Genomic DNA, 15,142 nt, shown 5'->3' on the forward strand with positions numbered 1-15,142 from the left:
TAGTGAAACCAAATTAGATACCGTAATTTATGTGACACGCAATAGTAACTCCAAAACTATGTTAGTATCCTTTGAAGTCTAGGGCTTGTCCTTTTTATGTATATAATACCCACATCATCAAGATTGTATTATTGATACAAACATTAATCACTAGTTTAAAAAGTGCATGAATAAACAAAATACCTATCTCTCCGTATAGCATTTGTATTACATTATTGATTATTTATGTCCATTATTAATCTGAGCTAAGATGAATAAAATTAATTCTCTTACTAATCATGTTCTGTTAAGTGATGATAAAGTGCTGATGCAGAATAAAGTGTTGCTTTATTGGTTAAATACATGTGAAAAGAAAAATAAATTAGATTAAATTTTCGTCCTCTTAAGCAGTACATTTCAGTTTTGGTCCTTGATACTTTTTTTTTTCTTTCTAATTAATACTTAATTGAAATGTTCATAATTGCTCATTGACATTGATGAATCTATATTAAAATGTTGAGTTATTTGACAAAGATTAACGTCAACACCCCCTCATTAATTGGTTGCAGCAGTATGAAAGCAAAGTAAGATTTTAAAAAATAATTATAACACTTTATTTTGTCTCCATTTTTTTAAATACTAATTTCATTTTTAAAATAATTTAAATAAGTAATAATAATAATAAATTTATTAAAAATGTTTATAATATTTTTTAAAATATTATTTTAACTATTTAAAGCCTGCCTAATTCAGTTCAACAATTTTTTAAAAACAATTTAAATGACTGAATTTCAAAACAAGAACTTTGAACTAGGATACTTTTTTTTCTTTTATACTTTGATTGAGAGTTAATTTTTTTTAAATGTAAAAACTTAAGAGCATGTTTTATTTCTATTTTAAAAATATTTTTTGTATTTTTAAAAATAAAATGTAACAATAAATTTATATTAATTTTATGAATTTTGTTATTTTCAATCCTTAAAGTTGAACTTAAGCATCTACAAATAAGAAAATTTATGAAAAAAATATACAGTTATTGTATTAAAGTTATAAAAATATTAAAAATATAATAAATACTTTTTTTTAATAAAATTTTACTATTATTAATTACTTATCTTCAGTCTTAAGAGTTAAAATTAATAAAATTATATTTTATTTTTAAAAATAAAACTATTTTTAAAACAAAAATTAAACATGCTCTAATTCTTATTTATAAGTTTTTAGGTTAAAAAGAAATTATAAATCTTTCAGAACTCTTTTAATTTCATATTTTTAATTCTTTTGTAATTTTTTTCCTTTTCTTCCTTCCTATTTATCTCCTACTCCAAATTTCCCAACACAGCCTTAATAAATACTTTTTAAAGTTTAAGAAACATCTCTCAATCAATAAATATATGGCCTTTAAAGGAGTTGAAAAATAGAATAAGTCCTTAAATAGGAGCATAGAAAAATAGAATTCAGAGAGACAAGTAGGCTCATTGATTCATTCACAAGTGTGTGTGTATGTAAGAAAAGTGATATCATAAGCAGTAAAAGCATGTGTGTCCCACTTCCACAAACCCACTCAAACCCCCTCTCATTGGTCTGTTTCCAGCAGGGGCCATGGCATGGGACGGTGACTCCATCCCTTCACTCTCCTCTCTAAATATTTCAAATCCGTTCACATCCATGTTCATTTTTCTTTTTTTTTATCAAATTTAAAATTGAAAAATCTAAAATTTTACTTAAATAAATTATTTTATAGAAAAATTACTTTATTTCAACATATAATATATTTTAAAATAGAAAAATAAATTTATATAAGATAATTTAATAAATTTATTAATATCCATTCTATTAAAATTTATTAGACCATGTAAACATTAAATTTGACAAGTACTCTGCACGGACAGACTGCAGATGTAGGACTCTCTCTTTTTAGTTTTTAGCAAGATTTATGATTTAAACAGTGTGCACAAAAAATCTTGAATGTAAGAGTTAATCAATCATGTTATGAATATTTATTTCTTGAATAAAATACCCCATAATCTGCGAAGAGGAAACCATAATATTTTTCCATGCAATTATAAGCTTTCTATTGATCAATATCTTTAAAATGTTAGTTAACAAACAAACAATTTTTACTACATAATATGTTAATAATGTATTAAAAATTTAAAAAGTGTAATATTATACTTTCTATAAGAATTATCTATTTTCTTTTATTACCGGTATTTGGCTATTTGCCATTACTATAAACTAATATTTTCTTGTGCCAATCACGTTATCCCATATATACTCTTTCTGAATACACTCACTTCATATCTCTTCTCTTCAGTAGTTTCCAATTTGCGTACACAGATCCATACTCACACACTCCCACCTGAGAGATTTTCCATTCTCACCAGTTAGCAACATCCTTTTCCTTTATACAAAGTTAATCAAGTTCACAGCTTTTTTGTTGTTTCTGAAACACTACCTCGATTCTCGAACTGGGTCATCCTCTGATTGTGGATTGGAGCCACACACCAAGATTCTACTTTGACTTTCAAGGGAAAGGCAAGTAAAAGCTCATCATCTTCTATATCCATATGTGTTTTCCGTTATGGCCCTTGCAAATATTTTTTTGAATTTTTTTTTTCAATATTTTTCTCTTTGAATTCTTGTTTGTTTTTTAGTGCTGGTGTGTGATTTGAAGGAGAATTTTTTAAAATTTTTGGATTTCTGTGACGCTTCCTGGGTCATTGTGCCTGTGCTTTCCCTGTTTCCCTCCCTTGGATTCCGCTGATAGTGTTTCTGTGCAGAAAAACAGATAAAGTTGGTAGCTTTATTGGAATCTGATGAAATTTGGCACTACCTTTATTGTTCTTTCTAGTTTTTAAGCTTGGCAAATTCTGGGTATTTTAGTATTTTGCTGTAAAGTTTCAATTTGGGGCTTCTGCTTATATTTTTTGCTCCACTTGAGTTTTGTGAGTTGCCTTCTCAACGCTTTGGAAGAACTCAAGTTCAAGTTTCCTACTTCTGTCTCACGTTTTGGGGTTGAGTGTTGCCTTTCCTTCCTTTTCTTTTTCCTTTTTATGTTATTTTACATGATGTAAAGCTTGTTTCTATTTTTGGATCTGCTTAAGACTAGGTTTCTAGGGCAGCTTGTTCAAGCTTGTGTTTTGTTTAGCTTGGTACTGAGTTAGTGAAATTTATGTTCTTTTAATTCTAGGTTTTGTAGCTGTTGTTGTTGCTGCTGCTAGTACTAGGTTGTTCAGCTAATTTTGATTTAGCACGTTTCTGGCTGTGGAATTTAGGTTCTAAGAATCATGTGTGTCTTACGACTTAGTTTTGAAGTTTTCCTTGAACTTGAGTTGTTCAAGCTTGCGTTTTGTTGAGTGAATTTTCTGTTCTTCTGTTTGTACTAGGTTGTTTAGCTGGTTTTTTGTGCTGACACATGTTTGTTAGGGGTTAAAGTTCTTAGAATCATCTGTGTCTTATGCCATAGTTTTGATGTCTGACTTGAATTTTGGGTGAATTGACCTTTTTGTAGCTCTTGGTGCTTTGCCAGGTTCCCAGTTACTGTGATATCATCATGGATTCCCCACAATCTGTAGTGTCACCCTTCAGAAGCTCGGTCTTGGGTGAGGGTGAGAAGCACAAATCTGATGTGTACACAGGAAATTCCAGTCCCTTGTCCAAGGACATTGAAGTTAATGGGAAAGAAGCTGTTATGTCAAATGTTGAAGAGTTCCTTGGAGTGCTTGATGTTTTCATTCATCAGGCTAGGGACATTCAAAACATTTGTATATACCACAAGCAAGATGTTTATGCTAAGATTTGCCTAACAAGTAACCCCGAGACTACTGTGGCTACCAAGACTATCAATGGAGGAGGAAGAAACCCTGTGTTTAATGAGAACCTTCGCGTGAATGTTAGGACTGTTGATGCTTCTCTCAAGTGTGAGATATGGATGCTGAGTAGGGTGAAGAATTATCTTGAAGACCAGTTGCTTGGTTTTGCTTTGGTACCTTTGTCTGAAGTACTAGTCCAGAATGGGAAACTAGAGAAAGAGTTCTCTCTTTCTTCAACTGATCTATTCCATTCTCCTGCAGGTTTTGTTCAGTTGTCCCTTTCTTACACTGGTGCTTCACCTGATGTTATGGCAATTTCTGCAATGCCAACCAAGGTGGCTACAGATGCCACTGTGCAAGACTCGGAAACTTCTGAGTCATTGGCAAGGGATTTGGATAAGATTGAGTTCCCTGATCCTAAGATTGTGAATGAAGACCACTTGATGGTTTCAGAATACTTTGGCATTCCATGTGAAGAGACTCAGTGTTCTGATAGCTTGGCAACTTCTGATGCCGAAAATCATAGTTCTGAAGCCGGTGTTCGTCTTGTGGAAAGCTTCTCGGCATGCAGTGTTGAGTCTGTTCAGCCCCCTAAGGTTGATTCTCCACCTAGCAGTGTGTCAACAAATGGAGTTTCTTCTCCTTCTATGCCTGCAAGCTCAGAATCATCTGATGCTGCTGCTGCTGCTGATACTTCTAAGTCTCCTAATCAGGAACAAGTTTCAGGCACCAAAGAGGAAAAAAATGTGGATGTGAAAGATGGTGAGAGTGATTCCTCAAGTGGTGTTCCAAGTGACTCATTCCCTAAGCCTGTTGTGACTGTGAACATTGAGCCAGAACCAAAGGTGGTGCAGCAAGATATAGTAGACATGTACATGAAAAGCATGCAGCAATTTACTGAGTCTTTAGCAAAAATGAAGCTTCCTATGGACATTGAAAGTGAACCTACTAGTTCAGGAAATTCAACCACTGAGCAGAAACTACAGCCATCGAAGAACAATAACTCCCGTGTGTTTTATGGCAGCAGAGCTTTCTTCTGATCTTTGCTTCCCTTGTTCAAGGGAATACAGAGCAAGCCACTGTAGATGTTAGAAGAAAACTGATATTAGTAGTGAAATGAAATAATGTACTATCCAGTGTGGTTTCCCCTTCTGTACTTCATCACATGTTGTAGGTTACAGGGAATATAACTTTGTACTCACAAGCTTGTTGCTATCTTAACCGCTACATGAACTTTTGTGTTACCTTCTTCCTTTGTCGTTCTTCTGATTTGAATGTCAATAATTGTGAAATTGGATTTCATCTCACAGCTTATTAATCATGTGTATAATTAGTAACCAATAGTGATAATGTGGTCCCATGTTCACATGGTGAAAGCCGAAGACTTTGTTCTCTTCTGTATTTCATGAAAGAGCTAACACCATACAGGATAATGGATCTTTTTCTTTTGTCATCCCTTATTTCTTTGTCCCAGTTCAACAATTTTTTGGAATGGTCATGTTTATTCTTAGTTAATTTGAAATGCTCTATTAAAATGTAATTTTATGAGATAATCAGAAATGGTGGTGTATGAGCTTCCATCTTGTAAGAAATTCAAATTTACTAGACCAACTTCTGAACTCTTTCAAATGTATTACACAACATCAGTACATGACATATTCATGGTGGAATTATACACACTGATAAGAGAAAAAAATGAAAAACACAGAAGAAACTTGCAAACTAAAGGTCCTAGTGCTACTATATAAGGATTTCTGTTGTTTCAAACTGGCACTTCAATTATTTCTGCAGATCTGGCATAAATATGCCTCTTACAGATCCATGCAATTTGACCATTGTCCCTGTACCTTACTCTCCAAAGTCCAAACTTGTCTGCAATATCTTTCCCGGAGGAGCACCTCCTTTCCCTTAAGAAATCAACAACCCATTGCTGTGCTGCTCTTAGGTCTTGTTGAATGTCCCTTGAACCTTCCATGGACCTGTTTCTACGACCCATGGCAGCAGCCCCTGCAACCCCCGCTGCAGTTGCCCCAGCTGCACCGTAGAGAAGTGAAGAGCCAGCCAAATGAGCCACTTCCTTGCTCAAGTCTGGTATCATTTCCCCCATCCCAGCTGCAAGATGAGCTCCTATTTTAAGAGCTAAAGTTACCAATGTCATGAATTTCTTCATGTATGGAGCCAAGGACTTCACGGCGACGTTATCAACTTGCATGATTTCGCAACCCATTTGATCTTCAACAACATGCATTTGTCCCCGGAACTCACATAACATGTGAAGCCGGAGAGCAGTCATGCCGGAAAGCATGGCAGTGACTAGTCTCCTCGTGTAGTTTTCTGTCTTTACAAAATAGAACATGTTGGGGACTTTCCTCTCCTCCACCTGGACATTGAAGGTTGCTAGGTGGTTCACTTTGCGATGAAGCTCAAGGAGGAGTCTGTGTTCATAATACCTCAGCCCCTGGATTTCCTGTTTCAAGTCTCTGATTTCTTGTTCAATTATCTTGAGTCTCTGTAAAACTGCTTCAACCCCTTTTGCAATGCCACCAAAGCTTGGTTCAACCTTTTCAGCTTCATCACTTAAGGTTATAGATTGACCTTGCCCTTCAGGGTTATTTTCAGGTGGAACATGCAGCTCTTGAGCAAGATTGTGCAGGTCATGATACCTTCGATGCAGCACTTCACGGAAGTCATCATCTGATAAAAGGTCTCGTGCAAAATCAAATCCATCGTGGAGAATAGGCCTACCAGACTCTAGGACTGGACTCCATGTGTGTTGATAGTCATACATGCCATCTGCTGGTAGTGAAAGTAGTGCTTGTTTCAGTTGCTGCAGGGAAGCAAATTGAGTTCTTCTGTATCTAGGGGGTGTCAAATTTCTCACACACTCAGGTCTAATGACATTCTCAGTCAAGGTGATCCCATTGCAAACGCTTTGGATTGCAGGGATTATAAGTTGATGAATGACTCTTAAAGTTTCTGTCAAGTTTTTGGTGGAGCATGCAAGGATATCAATGTAGTAACCCAACTGTCCTCCAAGTTCTACTCTTACATAGATTCCATTGATGCTGATTGTAATAAGATACTTCTCAAGACTGTAAGTTGCACCATGTTGATTCTGTAGAGCCTTTATTCTGTTGTGAAGGTGCACCTGCAACACCACATGAGAAAATTCAATCAGAATATTTTAATTGGAAAAATTCCAAATATCTTAGATATAGTAGCTTTAAAAACTTGTGAGTGAAGATCAGACTATAAACAATTTGAAGAAATGGGTATACAGATAGCATCTTAGTAGTGAAATTGTGCATGGAGTGTTTTAACAACGAAATAAAGCACAAATATTCTAATTTTGTTTCTGAACTATATATGTTTTTGCATTTGAGTTAGGTTATCCATCCTCAGAAAGATAACACACGCTGGATAAACTTTGAGATATTAAGTGGAGGGAATAATTTTAGGTAAAAAAAGTTGCAAGAAACAATTGTGAACTGTAAAACTGAAATGAACAAGATGATTGTATTGTGAACTGTAAAACTGAAATGAAATTTTTGCCTGTAAACGAGGGAAGAATCCTGGAGTTAGAAACATGTGGCTTGAATCATCACATTCAAGATGACGTCCTGCGTAAACGCAATCTGGTGTGCTTAGCTGCCACCTCTGAGGCTTTCCTCTTCCTTCTTCAAGAATGGAGGGAATCAATAGTAGAGAATTTGGATCTGATGGATCTTGCTCATAACAAAGTTCAAGTTTTAGCATCATCCTCACAAGGTCACTAGCATCTAAGTTCTCAAACACCTTTGAACCCATACCAGGAATAGGGCTTTGCAAACTTCCTCTCAAGATTTTTTCCAGTTCCTTTCTGCTAATAAATCCATGGTTTTCTGAGGCGTGTTGCTTTCTAACATTCAATTTTATGAGCTGACCAAGTGCCTCACCACAGAACCACTCACAATCTAAAATTAGAAACCCCAACTCATCAAAATATATCACCTCACCAATGTGATGAAGACAAGTTGCAACAGCTCTTCTCCTCATTTCCACCTTCTCTTTGTTATCATGTCTTGATCGAATTCTCAAAAGTGGGACTTTTACTTGGCATAGCTCACCAAACTCCTTCCACTTCATTGCTGGCTTGTTGTGGTTCTCTGACCTCCAGTCTGATAACATCTGTATTAGATCATTGCAAAGTTGATAAACCCGTGGCACTCTTTGGAGAATTGTCTTGCTTGTCTTTCGGATATGATGAGTGAGTTTACCAACTGATGCTGATGATCTTGCATCAACTGTGAATACAGTTGGGTAGAAATCAACAAAGCCTTGGAACTTGTCTCTCAGTCTCTGGATTGAATCTACTGTGTGCTGCAAATTTTGTGATGGTTGGTTGATTTTGTCAAAGTGTGTGAGAACAACAGCTACACTTGGTAGCATGCATTGTTGTACTGCTCTTTTGGAGTTGGAAACTATGAACCTGAGCCAATATTGCAGGTCCTCTTCAATTTCTGCTGTGCTTTTTGGTTCTTTGTTACTTGGTTTCCTGAATAAACTTGATATGATGATGAAAAATGATGCACTCCCGTGCCCTGGGAACATGAGATCATGGAGGGAGAAAAACTCATGCTGACCAGCAAGATTCCATATTGAAATCTTTGTATCCTCATCCTTGAAAGTTTTAATCTTCATTCCCGCTGTTTTTACAACCTGCTCCACTGGGTTCACTATTGTTCTGACTTGATCCAAGTAGGGAACTGCCGAAGCAGAGAAGTTTTGTGATATTGAATGACAAAGTGTGGATTTGCCTGAAAAATATGAATTGAAATCATGAACTATGCTTTCAAGTTGATTTGTTGTTATTTTGTGTTTATATGAAAAGAATGGAGCTTAATTTTGTTTCATGATTTTATTTTACTTGCATAGTTTTGAGATGGTGTGTCATGAAATTAATCAATAGTAAATAAAACACTATAGATCAATAATTATACTCAACCTTACCTGCACATTCTTGACCACAGAAGAAAACTCTGCAACTCTTAGGCTCAGTTAGTGGCATGTCCTTGAGCAAATCCATTTCTGGTTCACTCTTCTCATTCTGGCCCAATCTTTGATAAATTCCCTGGGTCTTTCCAGAGTTATGTAAAGGTGTTCTGGAGAGATCAATGTCTTCAATCCAAGGATTAATCTGCAGTGTCTCCATAATTGTCTGCAGCAATGTCTCTCCCTGAACACCTTTGCAGCCTTGTAGAGAGAAACTTTTCAAGCTAGCATTCTTCTCCAAACTCTTGAAGATTTTAACAAAGTCATCTGATCTCAAACTCTCATCATCATGAATTCCTAACTGCCTCACTGTCTCATTGGTTATAAGAAACTGTATAATAGCAGATAGACCATCCCTTTTTATTCTTGTTCTTCCTCCTCCAAAAGTAACACACTTCAAAGTAGTGTTGGCTTGCATTTGCAGTGCTGAAAATCTACTCAAAGGGCATAGTAGATGCTCCACACCTATTCCACTAAACCAATTTCCTGTTAGATGTAAAGTTTGCAGACTATGGTTCTTAAAGAGTCCAGCTGCAACATACACAATGCCCTTGTCTTTAAGGCATGTTCTTGACAAATTGACCTCTTTGAGGGTCTGGTTTTGTTCTAAAACCCATCTAAATTCCTTAGCACACCGTGACTTTAGCTTGACTCCAGTCATGTCAAGTGACTTTACCGTGAAGTTCATTCCTAATGAGCAAGTAACCCTGCAAGTACCTGAGAGGTTAAGCTTGTAAATTCTAAGTGTGTTGTTCTCAGGTACAAACTCAACCACCTTGGAACTTCTCTCCCCATTTTCTCCACTCCAAACATGAACTTCCATACTCCTATTCCTTGCCAAAACTGCAGATATAAGAGGGGTGGCTGTGATGGCATTTGAGTCAAAAATTGTCAACAGTTTAAGAGTTGAGTTGACCTCAATCATCTTCGAAAGCTCCTCAGCACCTCTTGACCCTATTGAATCTTCCCATATTTGCAACTCCTCCAAACTATTATTAATCATAAGAGCAGAAGCAATGAGTCCAGCTCCAACTGATCCAATTCTTGACTCTGAAAGCATAATCTCTCTGATCACTTTATTTGCCTTCAGAATGTCAGAAAGATCAGATAAACTTTTTCCATTGAATCTGTTTCTTCTAAAAACAACTTGCTCTATATTTTGGTTATTCCCTAGCAAGATACCAAGATTTTTTACCTGTGTTGAATCCCATTCAACTCTGTGGAACTCCAAGTTTCTCAAAGTGGTTTTGGTGTTCTTTGGTGCTGCTAGTGTTGTCAAGAGGTGGGAAAAGAATGGAAGATTTTCCTTGGAAATGTTTATGCTTATGGAGTTGTCTGTTTCTTGGTAACAACCTGAAGTTGTTTGGGAAAGGTAGAAGGAAATGCTGTGCAGATTTAGGCCCTCAGATTTGATTGCTTGCAAAGCCCATTGTAGTTCTTTCAGGTTCTGACTTGATGCCATCCCTTCAGAAACTTGTTTTTACAAGAACATCAACAAAGTACAAAATTTGTAAACAATGTACAAATGTTTGATAGTGTAGTCCTTCACAGTGACTATTTAAGAATTGTTTTAATGCCACCCTTGGTATATTCTTAACTTGTCTTGATGGTGTCACTTTGAGCAAAAAATGTTCTCATTGGCATTGATTCTTCACGTATCCTATCTATTTCCTTTTCATTTGATGTACTTATCCTATGCATGATGGTGCATCATCCTGAGTGATCCTACTACGCAAAATTTCAATGCTTGCCAATAAGAAAAGCTTCTTCTACATGTTTGCATAAAACTTTGGCCATCTGATTACCCCATAATTTGGAAATGTGTTGCTTGTAGTTAACAACACATGGGTTAACAAAGAATTCTCACTTGACACCTTTTTATTTATGAAATGTTTTTTTTTGCTAACATTAATGGAAGAAATTATTGTCACTCTTATATATTTATTATTACTCTTAAAATATAAATATATATGTGTATATATATCTTTATTGTTAACTTGATAAACTAAGAAGAAGACGGGTATTTTAAATAATAATATATATTTATTAAATTCGATCTTTAAAGTTGATTTTAAATATTTTAAAATAGTATATTTGTATTAAAAATATAAAAAAAATTCTTACTTTATATTAATAATATAATAAATCTTTTTAATAAAATTATCAATTTTAGTTACTTAAATTAATTTTAAATATCAAGTTAATAATTTATTTATTTAATTATTTAACAAGAAAGGAGAACTTGTTCACATAAAATATTCATTAGAATTCTACCATAAATGTACTGTAGGGGGAATGTGGGGCCAAATGATGATTTTGGGGTATCTGCTTTTTTGACCTTTTGGCATATAGAAAGTTTATCTGTTTCTTCTTTTCTTCCTTTCCCATTGGAATAAACATAGAATCCTATAAAGTCAGGGAAAAGGGTAGCTGAGTAGTGGGCAAGTTAACCTCTTTTCAAGGCTCCTAACGGTGAAGAAATGTTGTGTTTATCTCTGTCTAAGCATGCTTTTGAATTACCCACTGATGATCCATTATTATGTAGCTAAATTAACATTAAACTAATCACATAAAACAAAGTTGAAAACTAGGTAATGAAAAAAACAAAATAAATAAACTATGTTGTTCCTGTGTCAAACTGATATTGTGGTAGAATGTGCCTTACTACATGTGAAGTTGTCTACGTTATGGTGGACCAAGCAGGAACTAAAAATTTGGGGGTTATAGTGACATTTAAAGTTCACATATTTTATTAAGAAGAATTAACCTCTTAAACTTTTCAAGAACTAGCCTTGTGTTTGGTGATTGAGACTTTTCTTCTATTATTTTGCATTAGTGTGGGTATAATGCATCAATAATATTTCATAAATAACAATTTGGTACTTATCTTTTACCCTTATATAATAATTTTGAATCCTTAACTTTTAAAAATAATGCTTTCATTCTCATATAATTATAACCACATGTTTGTTTTGTTTTATTTATTTGTGACATGTATCGTAATTAGTTATTCAATCAAGTAAGATTTTTAGTTTCTTTAATTTTTAACTAATATTCAGTTTTTTTTTCCATTAAATACTAAGTATAATGAGATATTAAACATCATCATTAAAACTATATTTACTGATTAAATTAATTTTAAATATTTTTAAAAAGTTTCAAATATGTTTTGAAGTTATTTTTTATTATTTATTCTGAAGTATCAATAAAAAAATATAACTATTCCATGCATAAGTTAATTTGTAAAAAAATTATTTTAATGATGATAAGTCAAAATAAAACAAAATAAAATAAAATAATTTGTTTTTTTAGAAAAAGGGTAATATATGTTTGTACGTGTAACTTGTTCTTTCAATGCCAAATAGGCAAATAAGAACTGATTTAGGAGTCAAACTATGGAATGACGTAATATGCCTTATTTGTTGGTGCAGTTGTGATCTTACATTTTAGAGTCAATTTTGGTACTCTTCTAGTACATTTTATATATTAGTAGTACTACTTAATTTTTACGTGATTAATTATGAGTTTAATTGATATATTATTAGAATAAAAATATTTTAATTATTAATTAATAAAATATATCATAAATATTTTTAAATAATTATTAAAAAATAAATACTAACTTTTAAACAAGAGCGTTTTTAATTTGTTTAAAATGTGACTGCTTTTAGAAATTAGTTTTATTTTTTATCATTTTAAATGTTTTTTTTATAATAAGTATAATTTTTTAATTTAATAACTTAAACTTAAGCTTTTTATAACATATTTTTTTAACTTCAAAATTATCTTTTTTTCATTCAATACAATAGAATATACATACATATATATATATATATATATATATTGTTAATAATTATAGTATTTATTCATTTTTAAATTATAAAATATATCTACCTTTATATAATTTGTTGTATTAAAAGAAAGCTTTCTCAAACATATGTATCAAGAGTTAATTTTTTATTATCTAAATAATTTTATATCATATAACAGAATATATATATATATATATTATTATTAATAATTATCATAATAAAATATTAATTATATGAAATTTTAAAAAAGGCATAAAATGTAATTTTTAAGTGAATTTTTTTTAATTTAATAATATATTTATAATGTAAAAAATCATTAACATAAGGTCTTATATATATATATATTTATAAATTCTTAAAAATTATATTAAAATTACATTTACATTAAATTTTTATATATAATTCTCATTGAAATTTATTTTATAATTATTCATGATAAAATAAACATTTATAAAATAAAATACTCAAATTTTACACGCAATGCTAATTGGTTTTTTGTTTAGTTAACTTATTGTAGCTAAATTCGTAAACTATTTTACTATTATAATTTATTTTAGAACGATTTAACTTTCTCAGTTTTGTCTTTAAAATGATGAGTGAAATTCATTGCATAGCTTACACGTGTTTTCAATGTGAAATGAAATAACTGCTTGACAATTTATAGGAGAAATAGCAAAAATTTTATATAACGTACACATATTTTTCATGTTAAGTTAAATTTACAATTAAAAGTGAATGTATAAAAACATGCATTAATAACAAAATTTTAAAAGTGCCGTTATTAATTTATATTAGCTACAATAAAATAAATATGATAACATTAATAATAATAATAATAATAATAATATGTTATAAATGTATGCTAAAATATAGTGATAAAAAAAGAGTGACATATTAATTATATAAAACAATAGAAAAATACAATTAATGTATTACATTACCAACAAGAAAATAACTACATAAAATATTTTATATAAACAGTTGAATAGTGAAGAAAAGTTCATAACTTATTGAAATAAAATAATAATGTAATTGGCTTAGGGAGGAAAGCAATATGGAAATGCAGAAGATTTGATGGGTGTCGCAATCTTTGACAGAAAATGCTTAGCTATATGAAGATTGGGCCCTTTTCCCTATGTGTGTTGAATGTTGTGATCTTACTGGCAGTCACATCACACTCTACACCCATGTTCACTCTCTGTGCTCTTCTGGGCCCTTTGCACTTTGCAGCTAAACCCAACATACTATTTCATTTCATACTTGTTCCTAACATATTCAAAATACTTATTGATCATGGGTCAAGTTTACTTTTATTTATTTATATTTTGTTTCTATAGAAAGAAAAAATATGAAAATATAGCTAATAATATATACTTTTTTACTAGAACTAAAACAAAAAAAAGGGTATCTAATACGTGGACTAAATCTACATTTAAATCTTTCATTAATTTTAGGCAATCTTATGTTCACTCAACTTGTCTTCTTGAAATGGTTCCCCTCCCAATACCACCACATTATTGCATAAGCATTATGCTAGGAACTAGAACTAGAATCAAACCAAGAATTAGTTCTAATCAAGATTGTGGACGGAGCATATAAAGGAATTTATGGTGGGAAATTTATAACAAAAAGCTATTTCAACTTTATTTGGTTTGCAACTTTCTCCGTAATGAAGTTTTATTTTAAGACCTACCAATCTTCCTTTGTAGAGTTGCAAACGTTATTTCTTTTTTCAGAAATTTGCAAATGCACTATTTCAGTTTTTAAAACCTTTTTATAAAATAAAACTAGGAAGTTAGAATATCTTGTCACTTTCTTTTTCGTTGAAATTTTTTTTCTTATTTTGTTTTAATCAATCATGACAATACTATAGCCTAAAGTATCCATCTTCTTAATCCTTTTTCGGGAAAATTATCAAACATAAAACATTACTTAGAAAGCATATTTTAGTAACCACTTTTCAAGAAACGATCAAACTCCAAGAGATTTGAGCTATGAGAATAGAAATATTTGAGTTTATTTAATCATGAACAAGAAACCAATATCATTTTCCGGAGACCCAACTAATTGCAAAGTATCATTGTGTAAGTTGTGACTATGATGTCCAAAATTCAGTAGAAGATAAAAGCGTTAAGACAAATCCTAATCCATTTAAGGATAAGAGAAAAGCATGGCCACACGTAAGTTTCATTTGAAGATCCAAATCTGAATTCTTATTAGAAGGATGGAATCCAATGAAAGTAACAAGCAAAAAGCCAAATAACCATAAAAAATGCTACTGATTAATCTAAGCTACACAAAAATAAATAAATAAAAAGTTTCTATTTTGAGGCATACCCACTAGTTGCATGCAACCAACAACTCGTTCCATGCAATTCAACAACAGTATGTTACTTTCACTAAACAGTTGCTATGAGAGGTAATAATTGACTAATCTTGAAAATCAAGGGCAAACATTTGACTTAAAAAATAGACCAAATGTAAAGTTGGACAAGAAAAGTGTAA

The 15,142-nt window shown here is 32.3% G+C and overlaps 2 protein-coding genes across 4 annotated transcripts; one reads left to right on the forward strand and one right to left on the reverse strand.

The window, feature by feature from the left end:
* Positions 1-2,244: 2,244 nt before the first annotated feature.
* Positions 2,245-5,378, forward strand: LOC113854256. Of its 3 annotated transcripts, none has more exons than XM_027485160.1 (2): positions 2,245-2,517; positions 3,512-5,378. In XM_027485160.1, exon 2 carries the CDS (start codon positions 3,536-3,538, stop codon positions 4,832-4,834), a length of 1,299 nt encoding a protein of 432 aa, XP_027340961.1. In that variant the 5' UTR covers positions 2,245-2,517; positions 3,512-3,535; the 3' UTR covers positions 4,835-5,378. The 3 variants fall into 3 exon arrangements, with proteins under 3 accessions (XP_027340961.1, XP_027340963.1, XP_027340962.1); XM_027485162.1 differs by having other exon boundaries at positions 2,257-2,517; positions 3,494-5,244; XM_027485161.1 differs by having other exon boundaries at positions 2,257-2,996; positions 3,512-5,093.
* Positions 5,379-5,410: 32 nt separating this feature from the next.
* LOC113856509 (protein TORNADO 1) lies at positions 5,411-10,287 on the reverse strand. Its single transcript, XM_027488342.1, has 3 exons — positions 8,784-10,287; positions 7,347-8,590; positions 5,411-6,942 (listed from the first exon to the last, which is right to left on the reverse strand). The coding sequence occupies exons 1-3, from the start codon at positions 10,285-10,287 to the stop codon at positions 5,557-5,559; spliced, it is 4,134 nt and encodes a 1,377-aa protein (XP_027344143.1). The 3' UTR covers positions 5,411-5,556.
* Between the last annotated feature and the right edge of the window lie 4,855 nt (positions 10,288-15,142).

This window comes from Abrus precatorius, unplaced genomic scaffold, assembly GCF_003935025.1.
Source record: "Abrus precatorius isolate BTA unplaced genomic scaffold, Abrus_2018 Scaffold11, whole genome shotgun sequence".
In the NCBI taxonomy this organism is placed as follows: Eukaryota; Viridiplantae; Streptophyta; class Magnoliopsida; order Fabales; family Fabaceae; genus Abrus; species Abrus precatorius.

Bases quoted from the DNA above. Each gene is read 5' to 3' on its own strand.
- LOC113854256 (XM_027485160.1), top strand. From the start codon at position 3,536: ATGGATTCCCCACAATCTGTAGTGTCACCCTTCAGAAGCTCGGTCTTG.
- LOC113856509 (XM_027488342.1), bottom strand. From the start codon at position 10,287: ATGGCATCAAGTCAGAACCTGAAAGAACTACAATGGGCTTTGCAAGCA. The intron at 8,591-8,783 runs GTAAGGTTGAGT...CATATTTTTCAG, and splicing joins CTGTGGTCAAGAATGTGCAG to GCAAATCCACACTTTGTCAT. The intron at 6,943-7,346 runs GCAAAAATTTCA...GTGGTGTTGCAG, and splicing joins GATTCTTCCCTCGTTTACAG to GTGCACCTTCACAACAGAAT.